Source organism: Solea solea, chromosome 10 (genome assembly GCF_958295425.1).
Source record: "Solea solea chromosome 10, fSolSol10.1, whole genome shotgun sequence".
Taxonomy (NCBI): Eukaryota; Metazoa; Chordata; class Actinopteri; order Pleuronectiformes; family Soleidae; genus Solea; species Solea solea.
Window position 1 is genome coordinate 21000397 of NC_081143.1, and position 16150 is coordinate 21016546.

Sequence of the window (16150 nt, forward strand, 5' to 3'; positions counted from 1 at the left end):
TGCAGAGACAGCTGTTTTGACAAATCACATTGAAAAAAAAAAATCACAGGTGTAAAAACAACAACAACAATGATAACCACATTTCATTTTGACTGCTCAGTTTCAGGGTGTGCGCTGGTTCACCGCCACACTGTCCTGACTCACATGAATTGAACACAGCTACAATTATTGTGATCTGTAACGTGCTTTATCCTGCATGTCCAAATGGCATCTGTATAAAAGGGCCTGCACAATAAAATGGTAAAAATCATCATTCAAGACAATAAATTGTAGGGTGTAACTTTTAAACATAATCAAATGTCTCTCAGATTGTCGAATTAGTTCACACTATAATGCTGATAAAGTCCATCAGCTCCACACTGTATTTTTAACCCTTTAACACCAAGCATATCGCAGACGACATGCATTACTGTAATTACATGACAACGGTTTGTGCCATCGGAAACATGCCAAGAAGTTGCAGAAGATGCAGAGAGTTGCAAGTCAAAACCGACATGTGGTTACTTCCGTAATTTCACTCGCGCTGTTGCAGCAAGTGGGCGGATCGGATAACACAGATTTTATAGCCTTTGTTTATTCATTTGATCATGAACAGCTATGTACTGTATTTTACAGAAACATTGATGTGAAGGGACATTTTAACCCCCAGGCATCAGTTTAATTTACTATTGTCTGAAGGACATAAAATATGAATCTGTAACGTTTTTATAACAGATAATTAAAGTGGACATTTTTGTACTCTAATTACTAAATCACTGTTTCCACAGTGTTGTATTGAAAAAAATTTGTCAAGAGAGAGAGGGACTTTCTTACAAAAAATGTGCAATATGCATTAAAACAGCCAAAAGGATGACCCAAATGGACAAAAATATCCATAATGACGCACAAGGGTTAATAAGCTTAGTAATTAAACAATAATACAAGTCGGCACTCAATGTGTGAATTAAATGGTCACATGGCATATATATATATAAATATATATATATATATATATACATATATACATACATATGTATATATATATATACACACATATGTATAAATCTAAAATTCAAAGTTAAAAGTAAATAAAACATTAACAATATACAAACGTTCTAACTGTCAGGTCAAAATGTTTACATTAAAAACAAAATAACGCATCAACAACAAATCTATCGATCACACCAAGCATCTAATGACAGAGACGTCTGAGCCAGCAGATAATTTCATCAGGACAGGCCGAGGTACCGCTGTTCTGTGCCGGGCACTGTGAGCACCAGCGTCCGCAGAGGCGGAGCTTCTCACCTCTGACAACGTTGCTGTCAAACTATAAATACGTAATATCTTAATACACAAACCACATGTTTGAATTCTAAATGACTCATTTAGACAGAAAAATATTTCAGGTTTATATTTGCATTCACGGCTGTTACGTTCCGCCGAAACGCATTCTGGGATACATGGCTTTCCCAAATATGCTCAAGTCACCACCCGATGCATACAAACTGTGTTTGGTGAACATAATAATATTTTTTATGAGCTTTTAGCCGAGTTTGACCGTTCTGTGGGTATGCGGCATGTATGTGTTTATTATTGAAGTGTCTGTCGCTGCTGGTGACGCTACCCCCGGTATCGGAGGAGCGTCGCTGATTCCCCAGTACTGCGGGCAGCGTCGCACGCAGCAACAGACACTTCATACTGCCCCGGTATCGGGGGAGGTGATGAAGAAACGTTTAGTAAATAACGTTCAGAGTCTGGTGGCTTTTGCAAACTTTGTATGTAATCTACTCATGCCATTTGCGTTTGGTGTGAATGCACAGTTAGGTTTGCTAGCTAGCACATGCGACAGCCGCTAACTGGCTAAGCGACCGACTATCCAAACACGGCCTTGAACTTACAAACAGTAACGTACCAATGTTTAAGAAGCACATAACATACTCACACAGTATCAATGCCCAAATCCAAGAAAATTAACCGTAAGCTGTATGTCCTTCCGCAGCCCACTGTTCTGCTTCCTCTCCCGCTTGTGTCGGTCTGACTGTCTCTCAAGGTAGCTAGCACGAATTCTGCCTGACATGCAGAGGTATCAAACTGGCGGCCCACATGCGGCCCTCCCACCACTCAATATCATGTTATAAAGAAAACCAACAGTATTTTTTACAATAGTAATAACAAGACATTCAGCTTAATGATCACATTATTAAATTAAATTAAACATTACATACTGTATATATTTATGATTCTTTCCCCTGTTGGTGATATTAAAAGATTTATTTCACATCATAAATATGTTATTATTATGAAGTATACACCCTTCCATTTTAAAACAAGCACTTTTACTTTGAAATTCTGTGAAATATCATACTTTTCATTTAAGCAGACAGCACATGCTTCCGTTCCGACCTTTCATTCTGCTGCCTGCCTGCATGGAGAACACTTCAGTTGCCTGTCAGTTATCGAGATGGAAGAAAAAACAGAAATGTCAACTTCTTCCAGTGATCGTGGTGTTGAGGAAGGAGATCACCCCCTACTTAGAGTCTATGTTTTCATTTGTGGGTGTAAAAAAGGCCATTCATATCAAATGAAATGCCTACTCTGCCTCACGAAAGATTGTGAAATAATGGCAGAAACACATCAAGGTAACGTAATAACTACATACCACAATACTTCTACTTTTACTTTCTGTACTTGAGTAGTACATTTTAAAATAAACTACTTGCAATACTTGAGTACAAAAAAATGTTGAATATTTAGAACTTCCAGTTAAGTGTGGTGCATAAAGAACATTTCGACTTCTACTGTAGTACTTGTACTTTTACTCAAGTCTTAGTCTCTAGTACTTTATCCATCTCTGCCTTGGATTCCTCAACTGAAGGGTGAGGAATCTCTCCATGCTGTTTGGCATGCCCCCCCCCCCCCAAACAGCATATTGCATAAGGCCCCACAAAGCTAGAGACGGCCCTGGGTGTTTCTGTTCACAAAGAATAATATATATAACATAATACAATAAAAAAAAAAGGTATACACTGCGGCTTTAAGTATCAAGTGGACTGACGTGGAAAATGGAAGCTTTCAAAAGGACGGAAAGATGAGCCGCTGATTGGTCCGGACAGGACACGTGGCCTGGCTTATTTGCATATGCACAGGTAGGTAGTGTAAGTCGGGGCAGGTGAGCGTGGGAGCGAATAGACCCGACTGCCGGGTTATTATGTGTTTGGTCAGTTTGTTTGGGCTGCTTCCTTCAAACCGAGGGTCAACGCCGCAGGGCCGCGTCGGCCATCTCACCTGGACGCTCCCTAACCCACAGGTAACTGTTTATCTAATCGCTACCACCGACACAGTCTCTACAGCGGCTCCTTCTCTTCGCCTCGCGTTGGTTTCACCTGTCAGTTTCAACGCAGCCACACACACACACACACACACACACACACACACACACATGCACACACTCACCACCGGTCAGACAGGTGCAGCTGGTCCTGCGACATTCCTCCGCCGCTGCGCACTGGTATGTATGCGTCCGCCTGTGGCAATAAAAAAAAAAACAAAACCGCAGGTGTAATTCGGCTTGTGGAGGATTAGAGAGGAATGAGCATTTGCAGTCTGCTCAGGTATGAAGAGGAAGCCAGTGTGTGTTCTGTGTCATGACATTTACGGTGAGGTTTCATTACTGCTATTTTCTCTCTCTGGTTACATCTGTGGATTTGGTGTGGACTAAACATGCCATATGTGATAACGATGTTGATGTTGAATATTGTCATATTACTATATGACTATATAACAGGCCCCATGCCCACAGGATAACGGGATGAGAGCGTGACGATATGAATGCTTTTCAACATGTAGGTGTTTCTTTTGAATTATGATTACATGTGTTTCAACCAGAGGAAACCAAACCTTCCAGTAAAATGTAAAAAGTTCAAGTTTATTTTTATACAAAACAAAAATGGATAGAAGGCACAAGAGGAGACTAACGAGGGAACAGACTATAAGAAGTTTTTATATAATTAAAATGATATATTATATAATTTTTCTAAGGATCACAGTAGGTGAATCCTTCTACCGCTTTATCCGCAGCGCCAATCTCGGCTGACATAGAGCGAAAGGCGGGGTCACACACCCAGGACAGATCACCATTCACTCTCACACCTACAGTCAATTTAGAGTGTCTAATTTGTGTAATCCTCAAATCTGCACGTCTTTGGACTGTGGGATGAAACCGGAGAAAACCCACGCACACACGGGGAGTCCTGAAAATTAAATCATCTGAAAATACATTTCGCCAAAGAAAGAAAACTCTCTTTGACATGTAGTTTTTCACATTTTGGAAACCATTATATAATAATAGACAAAAAAAACCCCACTGTAGCATAAAGCATGTGATCATTGTTTGGATCTGCAGCTTGGACAAACACTGACTCCTCTGACAGTCCTATGACCCATATGTGTTCCTCCCTCTCCAGGGTTTCGCCACCATAGCGATGCATGTGTGGATCCCACCTATGGTGTCGGCATTCATCTCCACGCTGCTGTCCCTACTCAGCTTGACTCTGCTGCTGCTGGTGTGCGTCATCAGGAAGAAAAGAAGGATGGAGGGAACATACAAGCCCAGTGCAGAGGAGAGGAAACAGACGAGGGCAGCGGGTTCTGAAAAACCTAGTCTGCCTCTGCCTTTGCCGAAAGAGGAACGTCTCATATGATGAAAAGGGACCTTGCATACCTTCGCTCCTCTGTCACTGTGTAAACCTGTGGATCGATCCCTCCGGTCTCCTCATGTTGCTGCTGTCCTTCAGACACATTAAACTGCACTTTTTCATTCCCTTTGACAACAAATGGACTGTTTGAACTGTACATGCTGTTTCACTGCATGAGAAGAACGTCATGCTCACTGTTATTTTTCCCGTTTCTTAAGAGCTTCTTCCTTTATTCTGCCACGTGAAGGACATGAGCTCGAGTATATTTTCTATTTGTGCAGAAGTTAGTCGCGTTTTTACCGTTCACTATATTTGTATAGAAAAAACATTGTGCACATTGCTGATTTAAATATCACTGACGATGACTGTTATGTCAAGTGTGAAGAAATGATTTCATAGGAAAAAAAAGAAGAAGAAATGAGCAAGTATGGTTCACAGTGTTCTGTAAATAAACTAAGACATGTTCACCCCACAGTACTGCAGATTTGTGTGTCCCAAATATCAGTGATAAAAGCTAGATAAAGCTCCAGGTTGTACACTGTAAGTGACTCTGTCGACAGGAATTCAATGTTTAATTTAGTTTTCATTGATTTAATTATCACCTGAAATTTTTTGTCCCATATGTCCCATATAGTACACATGAGGAGGTGGCCAGTGAGGGTGAATCAAGATGGTGGTAGCTCTCATGTTGTCCATCTAAAAAAAACACTATATGTTGTCCTTATAAAGGTGAAACAATATTTTGACCCATTGTATTATTTGATGATTTACCTCTTTAATAGTATCGAGGGGAAATCGGGTGATTTGTCAACAATAGAAGTGAAACAATTAAAACAGCATTGCTCTCCCTTTTAAGCTTCAAATCTCTTCTTCAGTTCTGACACTTTGATCAGAGGGGGGTCGTCCTCTGTTTGTGTCTCTGAACGCTTCTCATCGGGTATATTTGATTGACACGGTTGGTGAGTTTGTTTGCTCTCCTTGCTCCACAGCACACAACACTCTCTCCCATGTTCAGTGAAGCCTTTGGTCCTGGACTTCACCTGAAAGCTCTGGCTGCTGGATGTCTGAGACTGGAAGCGTGCTATAGCAGATAGCACTTTAGGGGGAGAGGGAGTTTGCCTTAACTCTTTCATTACTGGTTCTTCACTCTTTTTTTGCTGACCTGCTGGAGGCTTAAGGTCAGCAGTGATGCTCTGAGGCCCAGAAGGAGCTGTGGTTTCTGGATTGGCTGTCTCATGTTGTCCTTGCCAAACCTCCACTGTGTCTGTATCATCACAGGCATTCAGTTTGTTTGAAGATCTTGTGACCTCTTCCTCACCCTGCATCTTGTTTCCATCTTCTCCTCTTGTCACATCTTTCTGTATTTTATTAGTTTCTCTTTCTGCCTCTTTCTCTACTACCTGCTCACTCTCATCATCGCCCCTATTTTCTTTAAATCTGGCATCATCTTGCTTTTCAGCTGTTTCTTTCATGGGTTCCTCTCCTAGGCTCACTCTCATTTCCACACCTTCTTTCTTTGTCTCTTCCTCAAACCTTACTTCCTTGCTGTTGCCTTTTTCTTTTTCTTCTTCTTCCTTTGCATCTATTGCTACCCTCACTTCTTCCTGCTTCTCTCCATCCTCCCTCTGTTCCTTCTCCTGTTTTCCCTTTTCACGTGTTGTCAGCAGACTGTCTGGCCCCCCCTCCTCTGGTACGTTGGTTTCCAGACATGACCAATCATCCGAGTCCTCCGTCAGGTCAGCGAGCTCCTCTGTGGTTTCCAGATTCCAGCTGTGCAGGCTGCCACTGATAGACAGATACAGACTCTCCTGGCTGGGGTTCACTGGACCGCGCTGGAAAACAGGAGCAGCCCATGATAGACTGCATGAGTGTGTGTGAATGTACAGTATGTGTGTGTGTGTGTGTGTTTCTCCTCCCCTTACCTTTGTAATATAATCATGATTGTCTGGTCCAAACAGATCCAGACTGCGTGTGCCGTACAGCAGGCCGCGGTCATGGCAGCTCCGGGAGCTTAGGGTGTCAAAGATCTCACCAAGCAAATCCATCTCCTCTGGGTCACACAGCAGCGCATCTTCCTCCTCCTCCTCCTCCTCCTCCCCTTCTTCTTCTTCTTCTTCTTCTTCTTCTCCTCTCTGCAGTTGAGGGTCAGACTCATCCACAGACCCAGAACCTGCTCTGGAGACAAACAAGCAAACAAACCCAGAATGACACAAATATAAAAAAGAACTGTTTTTCTTAATTTTCCTCTGTTTCTCACTCCCACAGGTCATGACCGTATACAAAGACTCAGATCCATTAATTATAAATAATAAAAAATCAATACACTTAACAGTAATCAGTGGATGTATAGGATAGATAATGTTCTACTGTATATATATAGATGTATTCAATTATTAACATTCACAGCGGGCAGATGCATGTGGCTAAAAAGTACAATATGTCCACTTTTAAAAGAATTGTAATCACGTTGACATCCACTTTAATGCACTCATTTGGTGAATGCTCTTAGTTACTTTGCTCACCCATCCCATGTATCTCCAGTGTCCTTCACAATGTCCCGATCTCTGGGATGCCTCGATTTATGGACAGGCCGTCGGGGACGTGACTGACAATAAGAAATGTAACAAAGCAAAGAGTTTGCAATGCACACAACATCCCCCAAATCAAACATGATGATTGTTTGGGGGGAATCACAATAAAGCGATAGGAACATGGCAACAAAAGATGCAAAACAGCAGAAAGAATCTGTGTTAGACAAAGGACCAGGCACCTCAGGTCAAAAATATATGGGGATGTAATGTCCAACTTAATTAGACCTTAAAACGAATGAATGAAATGAGACGTGAGGTTGTTTTGAGAGAAATCTCACCATCCCAAAGTGCTGTGTGATCGGCAGGCGATTCTGGAGGCAGTCAGATTTGGCACGACGGTGAGACACTGATCCAACTCTGTGAAGTGTGGGGTCTTCATTGTGGGCCTGCAAACACACACACACCAAGGTTATTATAGTTAATAAAAACTAACAATAACTGTATTTATTTCACAATAACTGCATCCAACCTCAGCACTATGATGCACATTTGGCACTTCAGTCTACTTTCTTGTAGACTGTTATATTTGATTCAGGGATGGTTGTTCATGTGTCCTAATACATTTCTAAAATGGCATCTTTTACTGGGTATTTATGACACAATACTTATTATGACCTTTTTGCATCTTGCACCTGGTAAATACTAATTAAAAGTAACTCAAAAAGTCAAAAACAAAAAGTCAAAACTAAATAAAATCCATTGACACACACACACACACACACACACACATGATGGCACTTTTACCATAACCACAGCAGCATTTGTACCAAACAAAACACACATCCATATAGATACAAGCTCACCTTGTGCATCAGGAAGTTTTTCAAACCAGACTTGGTGAGACCTTTGGCCTGGGGGGTGTTTTGGGTTTTTTAAAAAAAAGAAAAAACATTTGGAAGTGAATCAGTTTGATGGTTTGATATTTCACAGAGAGTCAACACACCTCCACCTGCACTCACCCTCATGTTTGCTTTGGACTTCATGTTGAGGATTAAAGCTCCTCCCCCTTTCTGTGAAAAGTCAATATGCATCCTGGTAGGGCTTTGCAACAAGGTGGAAAACAAAATGATCAAATACAAACGGCAGAATTAAAGATTATGAGCACTTACCTTTAAATTACCAACGAGCTGCTGATAAGATTTGCCTTGTCCTGCAAATAAACAAAAACACAGACCAACGTGAACGACCGATGAGGGATTAAAAGGGTATTTGAGACACACAAAAATAATCACACACCTGCTGTTGTTTCACATTTTAGGATCTCATCCTCAAAGAGGTCATCTGGTTCCTTCCCTTTGTTGAGAATATCCAGACGTCCATCAATGAACTGAAACAAATCGAAGAATGAACAACAAAAAGGATTTTTATGTATTATTTGATGGACATGTTAGCCTCTGAGACTTCACAACAAAATCTGTGGCTTCACTTTGTGGAAAATATAAATACATTGTCCGAAATAACTACTGTATATCTCATGATAGAATCTGTAGATAAGAATGTGTGGCACATGCTCACACTTTATTTTGTCATAGTTACAGTATTTGTCCAGCAGAGGGCAGCAAATCCAAGGCAGCGGATTTACCTGTTTGAAGCATTGCAAATGAACGGCACTCTGAAGGAACTGCCTCATACTGTGAGACTTGTGATCTAGAAACAGCTCTTCACTGAAGCATACGTCACCCTGCAAAGAAGGACATAGAGAGCGAGAGAGCGAGCAATAGTTTAGAGTTTAGATGCATATTAAAGGTCTAGCATGTAACATTTAGGAGGCTTTATTTTCAGAAATTCAGAAACTGAATATTCTAGCCAAATGTATCTCTCTGTATCATCTATTCTTAGCCTTAGAATAAGTGTTTATCCTAGGCAAGAGCCTTGCATTATGGGGGCTGCTATTTTGCACCACCATGTTTCTACAGCAGCCAGAAAGGCTCAGGCCACTGGAGTGCCAAAAGCTGCAACTGTTTTGGAATAATATGAGTTCTGTAATCCAAAACATTTTGAGGTACTCTATACCAAAACACTGTATTTTAGAAGTGTAAAGTAATGGGTTTTGACTGATGATTTATATTTGACTAAGACAGTATTAATTGCATGTAAAGATGGTATCAACTTGGATAACGCCATGGTTAAATATTGTACGAGAAATATGTATAATGGACCAAATGACGTACACTCTCAAACTAAAGAGAGTTGTCGCACTGCCAGAGAACTCTCTTCGATTGAACTTCTGCAACCAGCACTGTTCACAACTGTTTATTGTTTGTTTGTTTTTTCTTCCGTGTACGCAATGCCTAATCGGTTTTTACCACTTTCTCGTATAAATGTGTGCACAGAAAAACTGAGATGTTTGTTTTGTGTTGAAAATCTTATTAAAAATGAAAGCGTTGTCGCACAATGGGTTTTCAGTGCAACGTAACATTCTCACAAACGTAATTAAATAGTTTATTATTATAAACTTAAGTGTTACAGCCTGTGATAAATCTGACCTTGGGACCCTGCAGTGCGTCCCTGTAGCCTCCAAAAAGCAGAGCCTGAGCTCTCAGGAAGGCTCGTGAGACACCGCAGCCAGGAGACACGGCGTGACGCTTCAAACACAACTTCAGCCCAGACATCTGTAAACAAATTTGCAATCATTCTTAGCTTATTAGCAGAGGAACCATTTCCAATGTTTTAGCTTTGTTAGAACTTTTGTCCTGAGCCTCTGTGGCAAACCCCACACTGTACCACACAGAATGTATCCACACAATAACTAAAATTACAAAGATGTCTATTTTAAATGTTTTATTTAACCAGGAAGACAGAGGCCTGACCAAAACAGCTCACCTGTTCCAATCTATAGAATAGATAGAAATATACTGGGGTCACACAAAACTACTTCACTTTAAATAGCTGCTATTTTCTGCTGCAATGCCTTTAAAACATAGATTTAAATATTTCCAAAGGGCGTATATGTTCAGGCTTGTGTAAAAGTTTTGCAAATGTTCCCATGAGCAAGGGTAAAGTAAGAAAAGGCTTTGCCCCCAGTTCATGTAAACCTAATAGGGCCACCTGGTGGAGTGAATGCTAAATGAATATAATTCTTGGTTTAATCCACCTCATGTGGAAAAAGGAGGAGCAGGAATGTTTAAAACAGACTTTGATTTCCTAGTTTAGTTGCTTTGGTTTACTTTATTCTGTGCAAAGGATCACCATTATAATAAAAAATTAAATATAGCTCAAATAATACACTTTCATTTGGGAGCAACAAAATGGTAGCCTGGCGGTATCCAATGGCACACATTAGCGCAAAAGGAAGTTCGCAGATGTCATTTTTGTACGATACGATCTGTCTATCATACTGACATCCACTTATATGTGCTGTGCTTTTCTGTTTCCTCTAACATCATTTACAAAAGTGATATCCTGTGGCTGTGAAGGACAAGACCTGAAACTAGAGATTAAGACGTATTTAGATTCAAGTGCGTGGGGAAATGCAGGCTCATCTTCGCATGGACGACTTCAATTCAAATGCAGTTCCTCTTGCAACCGGTGGAATTGCCCCCTGGTGGCTACGCAATACATTCTTACTTCCTGAATGACTTCACGGAGGATCCCCGAAGACGCCATCCAGTTTTAAAATATGTTCGATGAGTAGGAAAACAACAAGGAAACTCACACATTTTCACAACACAAGCAAAGGGTCTTTTTTTACCACATCCGAAGGTATCCGCTTATGGTCGTCAAAGGGGTTTTCTAGAGTGTTTGTGTCAACATTTAGAATTACAACTTCCTCCAATCCACGACTCCTCACCCGCTGTCGGAAAGAGAGACATTATAAACATCAGGGTTTTTGGGAAAAACACCTGGTATTAGTATAGGTGTAAGTGACATAAATAGAAGGTTAGTAATAAGTAGGTTACCTCTGATAAACTGGTGTGAACCCCTATTAAGTAAGGCATTGGTGCACTGTAACAAATACAAAACAAAACATGTGTATCCAAAGCCAGTGCATTTCTTGTTGGCTACACCAGTGGTAAAATGAATTACTTGAATCAAATACAATTTAATAACAGTTATTAACATGCTTAATGTTCTTTAGGTTAATGGGCATGTCCCATTTTCTGGTCCCCTCCTTTTTTGGAGGGTTGTGGAGAGAGAAGTTTGGGAACTGCTGGCCTGGAAAGACAGAGTCTCTTACCAGCAGTAGTCCAGTAGGTGGGGTGGCAGCACAGGTATGAAGATGTGTTGCCAGTACATGGGGAACAACACAGCACTCAGTGCATGCACACAAGATGTCAGCTACACACACAAAAACACAACGGTGGTGAGTTTTAGACAATGAAAACAAGCCTGCGTGATCTGCCAGTATGTGATTTACAGTGAGTTAGTGGTTTCTGGCTTCACTGTAGGTCAGCTGGATGCAAATGGTAGCATTGATTCAGTTAGTAGAAGGTATGTTTCAAAAGAATGAACAGCTCTACACAGAGGAATATACACATAACATTGACATACAGTGCTGAGTTTGCTGGCCAAGATCAGGATGCGTCTCTCAAACAGCAGGCTGGCGTAGACCTGGAGCAGGTTTCCCACATCGACTGCCACGATCAGCTCTGTCAAGTTCCTCTGGTAAACAAATGCGCACACACACGCCCAGTTTGAATGGATGTGGCACACAACACAAAGTGTGGGTTTAGTTTAACACAACAAACTCACGTTTTCGGGAATAGATGGAAGACTTCTTGGATCTGGAGCAATGAAATATGGAACCTGGTCAAAAAAAGAGACAAAAAAGAAACATCACACACACAGAGCAGGAATGACAAATGGAATGGTTTTTTGTTTGTTTTGTTTTTTTAAGACGGATTAGTATCTATTCTAGAGTTTCATTTCATTCCAAAATTTGTAGGCGTAAGGTGCATACCACGGTGAGCCCTTTCAACTTTAATGTTATGATCCTCAAGCTTTTCTCTGAATCAAACCCGAATTTCATAAAGGTTTCTATGTTTCCACGGAGTCTTCAACTGGTCGATGAATGCGTAAATGTGTGGATGAATTTTCACCCCCCCCTTTTTGGAATGAAATGTAGGTTGTTGATTATTATGATTAGTCATAGATTGACTGTCAGATGCAGGTTTGGCTGAAACATCCAATTGATTAGAGGGCAGAGAGACAAGGTTTTAGTCGACACACATCAGGTTTAGGCATCAAGCACAAACAGCTGACGTCATCCAGCAGGAGTTAATCTCTTTCTGTTCAGCCATTAATCCAGAACCACATGGACTCCTTTGGGACTCACCCCCTCTTGTCCCTCTGGGTGTCCAGTGGGATGGTACACCTCTGTGCTGAACAATAGCTGCTCTCCCTCCGAAAAAAACACAAGACGCTAACCACTGAAATAAAACGAGCCATAAAGTCAAGCGTGACCCCAGGGGGAATTTACCATCTGCAGAGTGACGGATCCAGCGGCCAGAGGTAGAGGCTGCTTGTAAAGTGCAGCCAGCAGCACTTTTGTCTCGTTGGTCTGTTGAGAGGACAACGTTCATTAAAAGTTATACACATGTGAATTTGATTCTAATGCAGGAGCAGAAACGTGGTACACAAGCTGAGTCTCACCTGTCCTTTCGTCAGGTAATCTGCCAAGTTATTGAGAAGTTTGTAAAAGACTTCAAACCATGGAAGATAGCTGCAAACAATCAAAGAACAATGACTTTCACCATTGTGCCAATGGCTTAAAGCTCCACTGTGTCACATTTTGAAGGGTTTACTGGTGTATGTTTGCTTAAGTGTGAGCAATTTCACTTTGAAATAGTTTTTTGCAGCCTTTTATACTGTATGTACTTTGGGATTTGCTTTAAGGAGGAAACCAGCAGCCAGTGTGGGGCTGCTATAGAAGGAAGTAAAAAAAAAACATCCTTCCTGATATGTAAAGGCAATCATAAGGCCATCATGATGTGCGGGAGAGGTGAGTGTACGAGTCCTCCTTCAGTTGCAATCTGGAGTCACATCAGTAGATGTCATCCATTCTTACACACTGGACCTTTAAAGATTTAACTTGGCATGAGCATGACTCTTTCACACACATTCACACATCCACCCACCTTAGTATGCAAAGGCAGGTGTGTGTGTTGTTGGTGAGACGACAGAAGCCAAAGCGCTGGCATCCCTGAAGGTCAGTCAGAACAAAAGTAAAGTGCTGCACGGCTACCCCATCCCTCACTCTGACAAAAACAAGAGTGTGAGAGTAGGACAAGCTGCATGAAAGACAAACTGGACAACAACAACAACAACAACAACAACAACAACAAGCTGCAGTCAAGAGCACACCATTCAGCGTTTAGTCACCTTTGTATGTCATATGGGAAGCAGAATCTGGGCAATGTCTGACAGGAATCCTAGAGGGTGGGGAATAAGAGGGATGAAGAGGAAGAAAAGACAGAGTCTGATCTTAGTAGTAATGTTTGTTATAACATACATAACAGACCATTTTGCCCTTAATAGACTGAGTCTCAGTGATTTCACTCCATCTAAGGCTGATTGGAAGAAAAGTCTTCATGACTCTCAGGGGATTAAAGTTTTTACACTTCCTCATGAAGGGAAACATCAATGTTTTACAAGTTACTGAATTAACAAAGGTATTTAAGATTCATTCTCTTGGTGAAATGAAATATCCATAAGCCATTCCATTAGGGCTGAATGAGATATAAGTGTAATTTTTCTGGCATGTATTATGAGAACAATTTGATTTGCAAGTCATCTTTTTAAGACAAGTTAGTTCCATATTTACTGTACAAGAACAAGTATTACCTCAAGAGATACAATCAAAATATCAAGCACTATACACTAATACAAGGATGAGAACCTAAAGTTATGAATTTAATGGCATTCATTTGACCAAAGTGCTATGGTTACAAACCAAGTGACTAGATGGATAGATGGATAGATAGATATGAAAAGAGTTCATTTGCGTGGGCTCTATATCCTGTGTTATTTATCGACTCAGTAACTCAAATATGGTAAAAGTAATGAATGTTATAACGTATATAGTGCTTTCTGATTGAGAATATCCCTTGTTTTACCCAGGATGTCTATGCTCCGGGCCAATTTCCCAACAACATATTTAATGTGTGGTTTCCAACGTATTTTGTGGTCTAGGATCACGCCAAGGAATTTACATGATCAATACTTAGTTTTATATTTCTCTTATGTCTTCCAAACAACATTACATTTGTTTTGTTGAAATTAAGCACAATTTATAGATGTCAAACCACAACAAGGCTAAAAACAAGCAACTGTGATTGTTTGAATATGACAGCAAATCCACTAATTTTACAGATACCTCATCACTAAAGTCTTCCGGAAACTGAAACAGCACATCAGGATCTGTAATGTTGAAATAATAAAAAAGTAACAATAAGAAGAAGAGTCAAAAGAAAATGCAATGTCTGCAAGGCAATTCAAAAGAAGACCACTCAGTTCACACTCAGCTGCCAGACTGTCACATTAGCACAACATCTGGTTCAAATGTGACCTGACAGGCTTTGTGGTTTGACTGATCACATGACAGGAAGTATGAGCAACTCTGTGCTTCACAGAAACACATTCAAATACACTGAGTCTTAATTCCCTTCTGTTTAACCACACATACATGGCACAGCGTTGCTTTTTTGAAGCAATTTCAGATTTTCAGGTTCTCACACCAGTGGCAGGTTGGAGTGTTGTGTCATGGAGGGAAAACAACAAGAAGATGACAAACAGATGTCCTATGAAAGTGTTTGAGGAACACATTTAAATGTACTTCTCTGTGACTGGCGGATCTCCCTGCACACGGCACACCTCAAACATTGCCATGGAGGCTGAAACACAAGGAAACAAAGACTACGTGGTCCATGTGCACCAACTGAGAGAGGCCTCACCTTTGTCTCTGGCGACAGGGCAAGCTGCTTCAAAGAACCAGTAAAAAGTCCGCTCAGGGTTTTGTCTGACAGGAAAGAGATTCACAGCAATGTCAGATTACATCCACTCCACTCCAATCCAATCCACCGTTGTTTATGAAGCACTTTCAAAACAACACAGTTGGCTGTACACAGACATGACATGTATACAGTACATGTGTACATTGTTATCCACCAAATATGGTCACATTCCTTTTAAGACATTCCAATTAGTTTTCTTAGCAATCCTGATTTCACTGAAATCCCGACTCTTCCTCATCAGTTCTTCAAAACCTGAAGGACATTGCTCTCAGGTAAGTGTGGACTAATTATAGACAGACATATTCCTTTAAGGCACATGCAGAGGCAGTCACGTATGATTACATTAAAACACTGTCTGTATGTATTGACCGAAGCATATTTTTCTCCTCAATTTACAACAAAATCAGGTTTTCCAAGCAAAGTGTGGCAACTGATTCACGGCAAAAGAGCTGCAGCAGGAAACTTCCTGTGCAGTCATGAGAGGAAGTCATAAAAACCACAAGAACACAGTGACTGGCGGAGTGATGATGATGATGATGGAGGTAGAACAACATACATGGATTAACTTACTTCAGTCTGGAGCCCATGTTGTCTGAATGTGCTCATGTCCACGTGTTTGTCCAGTTGGGGGGGGGCAGAGATTGTCAGCAGGTGTGGGAGAAAACAGTCATTCACCCTGACGGTGGTGGTGGTGGAGTATGAAGGCAAACAAGAGCAGAAACTGCAGTGTGCACAATCAGCGCCACAGTGAGAGAGCACTTCCTGATCTATCTCATCATCATATATTGTGTCAATGTATGTGTGACGTCCGTTATAATACCACCTCTCTACTTTCTTATTCGTGTTCACTCTTCCTTCCTCTTCATGACGTGTCCTATATTTAACTCCATACTCCTCCTTCACACATTTATATCATTTTAATGTTTCAAGAATT

The 16150-nt window shown here is 40.9% G+C and overlaps 2 protein-coding genes across 4 annotated transcripts; one reads left to right on the forward strand and one right to left on the reverse strand.

Moving 5' to 3' along the window:
• Nucleotides 1-3114: 3114 nt before the first annotated feature.
• crb3b (crumbs homolog 3b) lies at nt 3115-5147 on the forward strand. Of its 2 annotated transcripts, none has more exons than XM_058639979.1 (2): nt 3115-3286; nt 4443-5147. In XM_058639979.1, the coding sequence occupies exons 1-2, from the start codon at nt 3188-3190 to the stop codon at nt 4677-4679; spliced, it is 336 nt and encodes a 111-aa protein (XP_058495962.1). In that variant the 5' UTR covers nt 3115-3187; the 3' UTR covers nt 4680-5147. The 2 variants fall into 2 exon arrangements, with proteins under 2 accessions (XP_058495962.1, XP_058495963.1); XM_058639980.1 differs by lacking the exon at nt 3115-3286 and adding an exon at nt 3303-3635.
• Nucleotides 5148-5280: 133 nt separating this feature from the next.
• On the reverse strand, nt 5281-15952 carry dennd1c (DENN domain containing 1C). Of its 2 annotated transcripts, XM_058639975.1 has the most exons (23): nt 15787-15952; nt 15157-15221; nt 14580-14623; nt 13586-13635; nt 13342-13461; nt 12857-12926; nt 12684-12764; nt 12540-12605; nt 11957-12010; nt 11756-11866; nt 11442-11542; nt 11164-11209; nt 10956-11057; nt 9751-9876; nt 8847-8945; nt 8501-8591; nt 8374-8414; nt 8224-8274; nt 8068-8115; nt 7543-7650; nt 7196-7278; nt 6596-6848; nt 5281-6505 (listed from the first exon to the last, which is right to left on the reverse strand). In XM_058639975.1, the coding sequence occupies exons 1-23, from the start codon at nt 15801-15803 to the stop codon at nt 5525-5527; spliced, it is 2808 nt and encodes a 935-aa protein (XP_058495958.1). In that variant the 5' UTR covers nt 15804-15952; the 3' UTR covers nt 5281-5524. The 2 variants fall into 2 exon arrangements, with proteins under 2 accessions (XP_058495958.1, XP_058495959.1); XM_058639976.1 differs by lacking the exon at nt 12540-12605.
• Nucleotides 15953-16150: the final 198 nt, after the last annotated feature.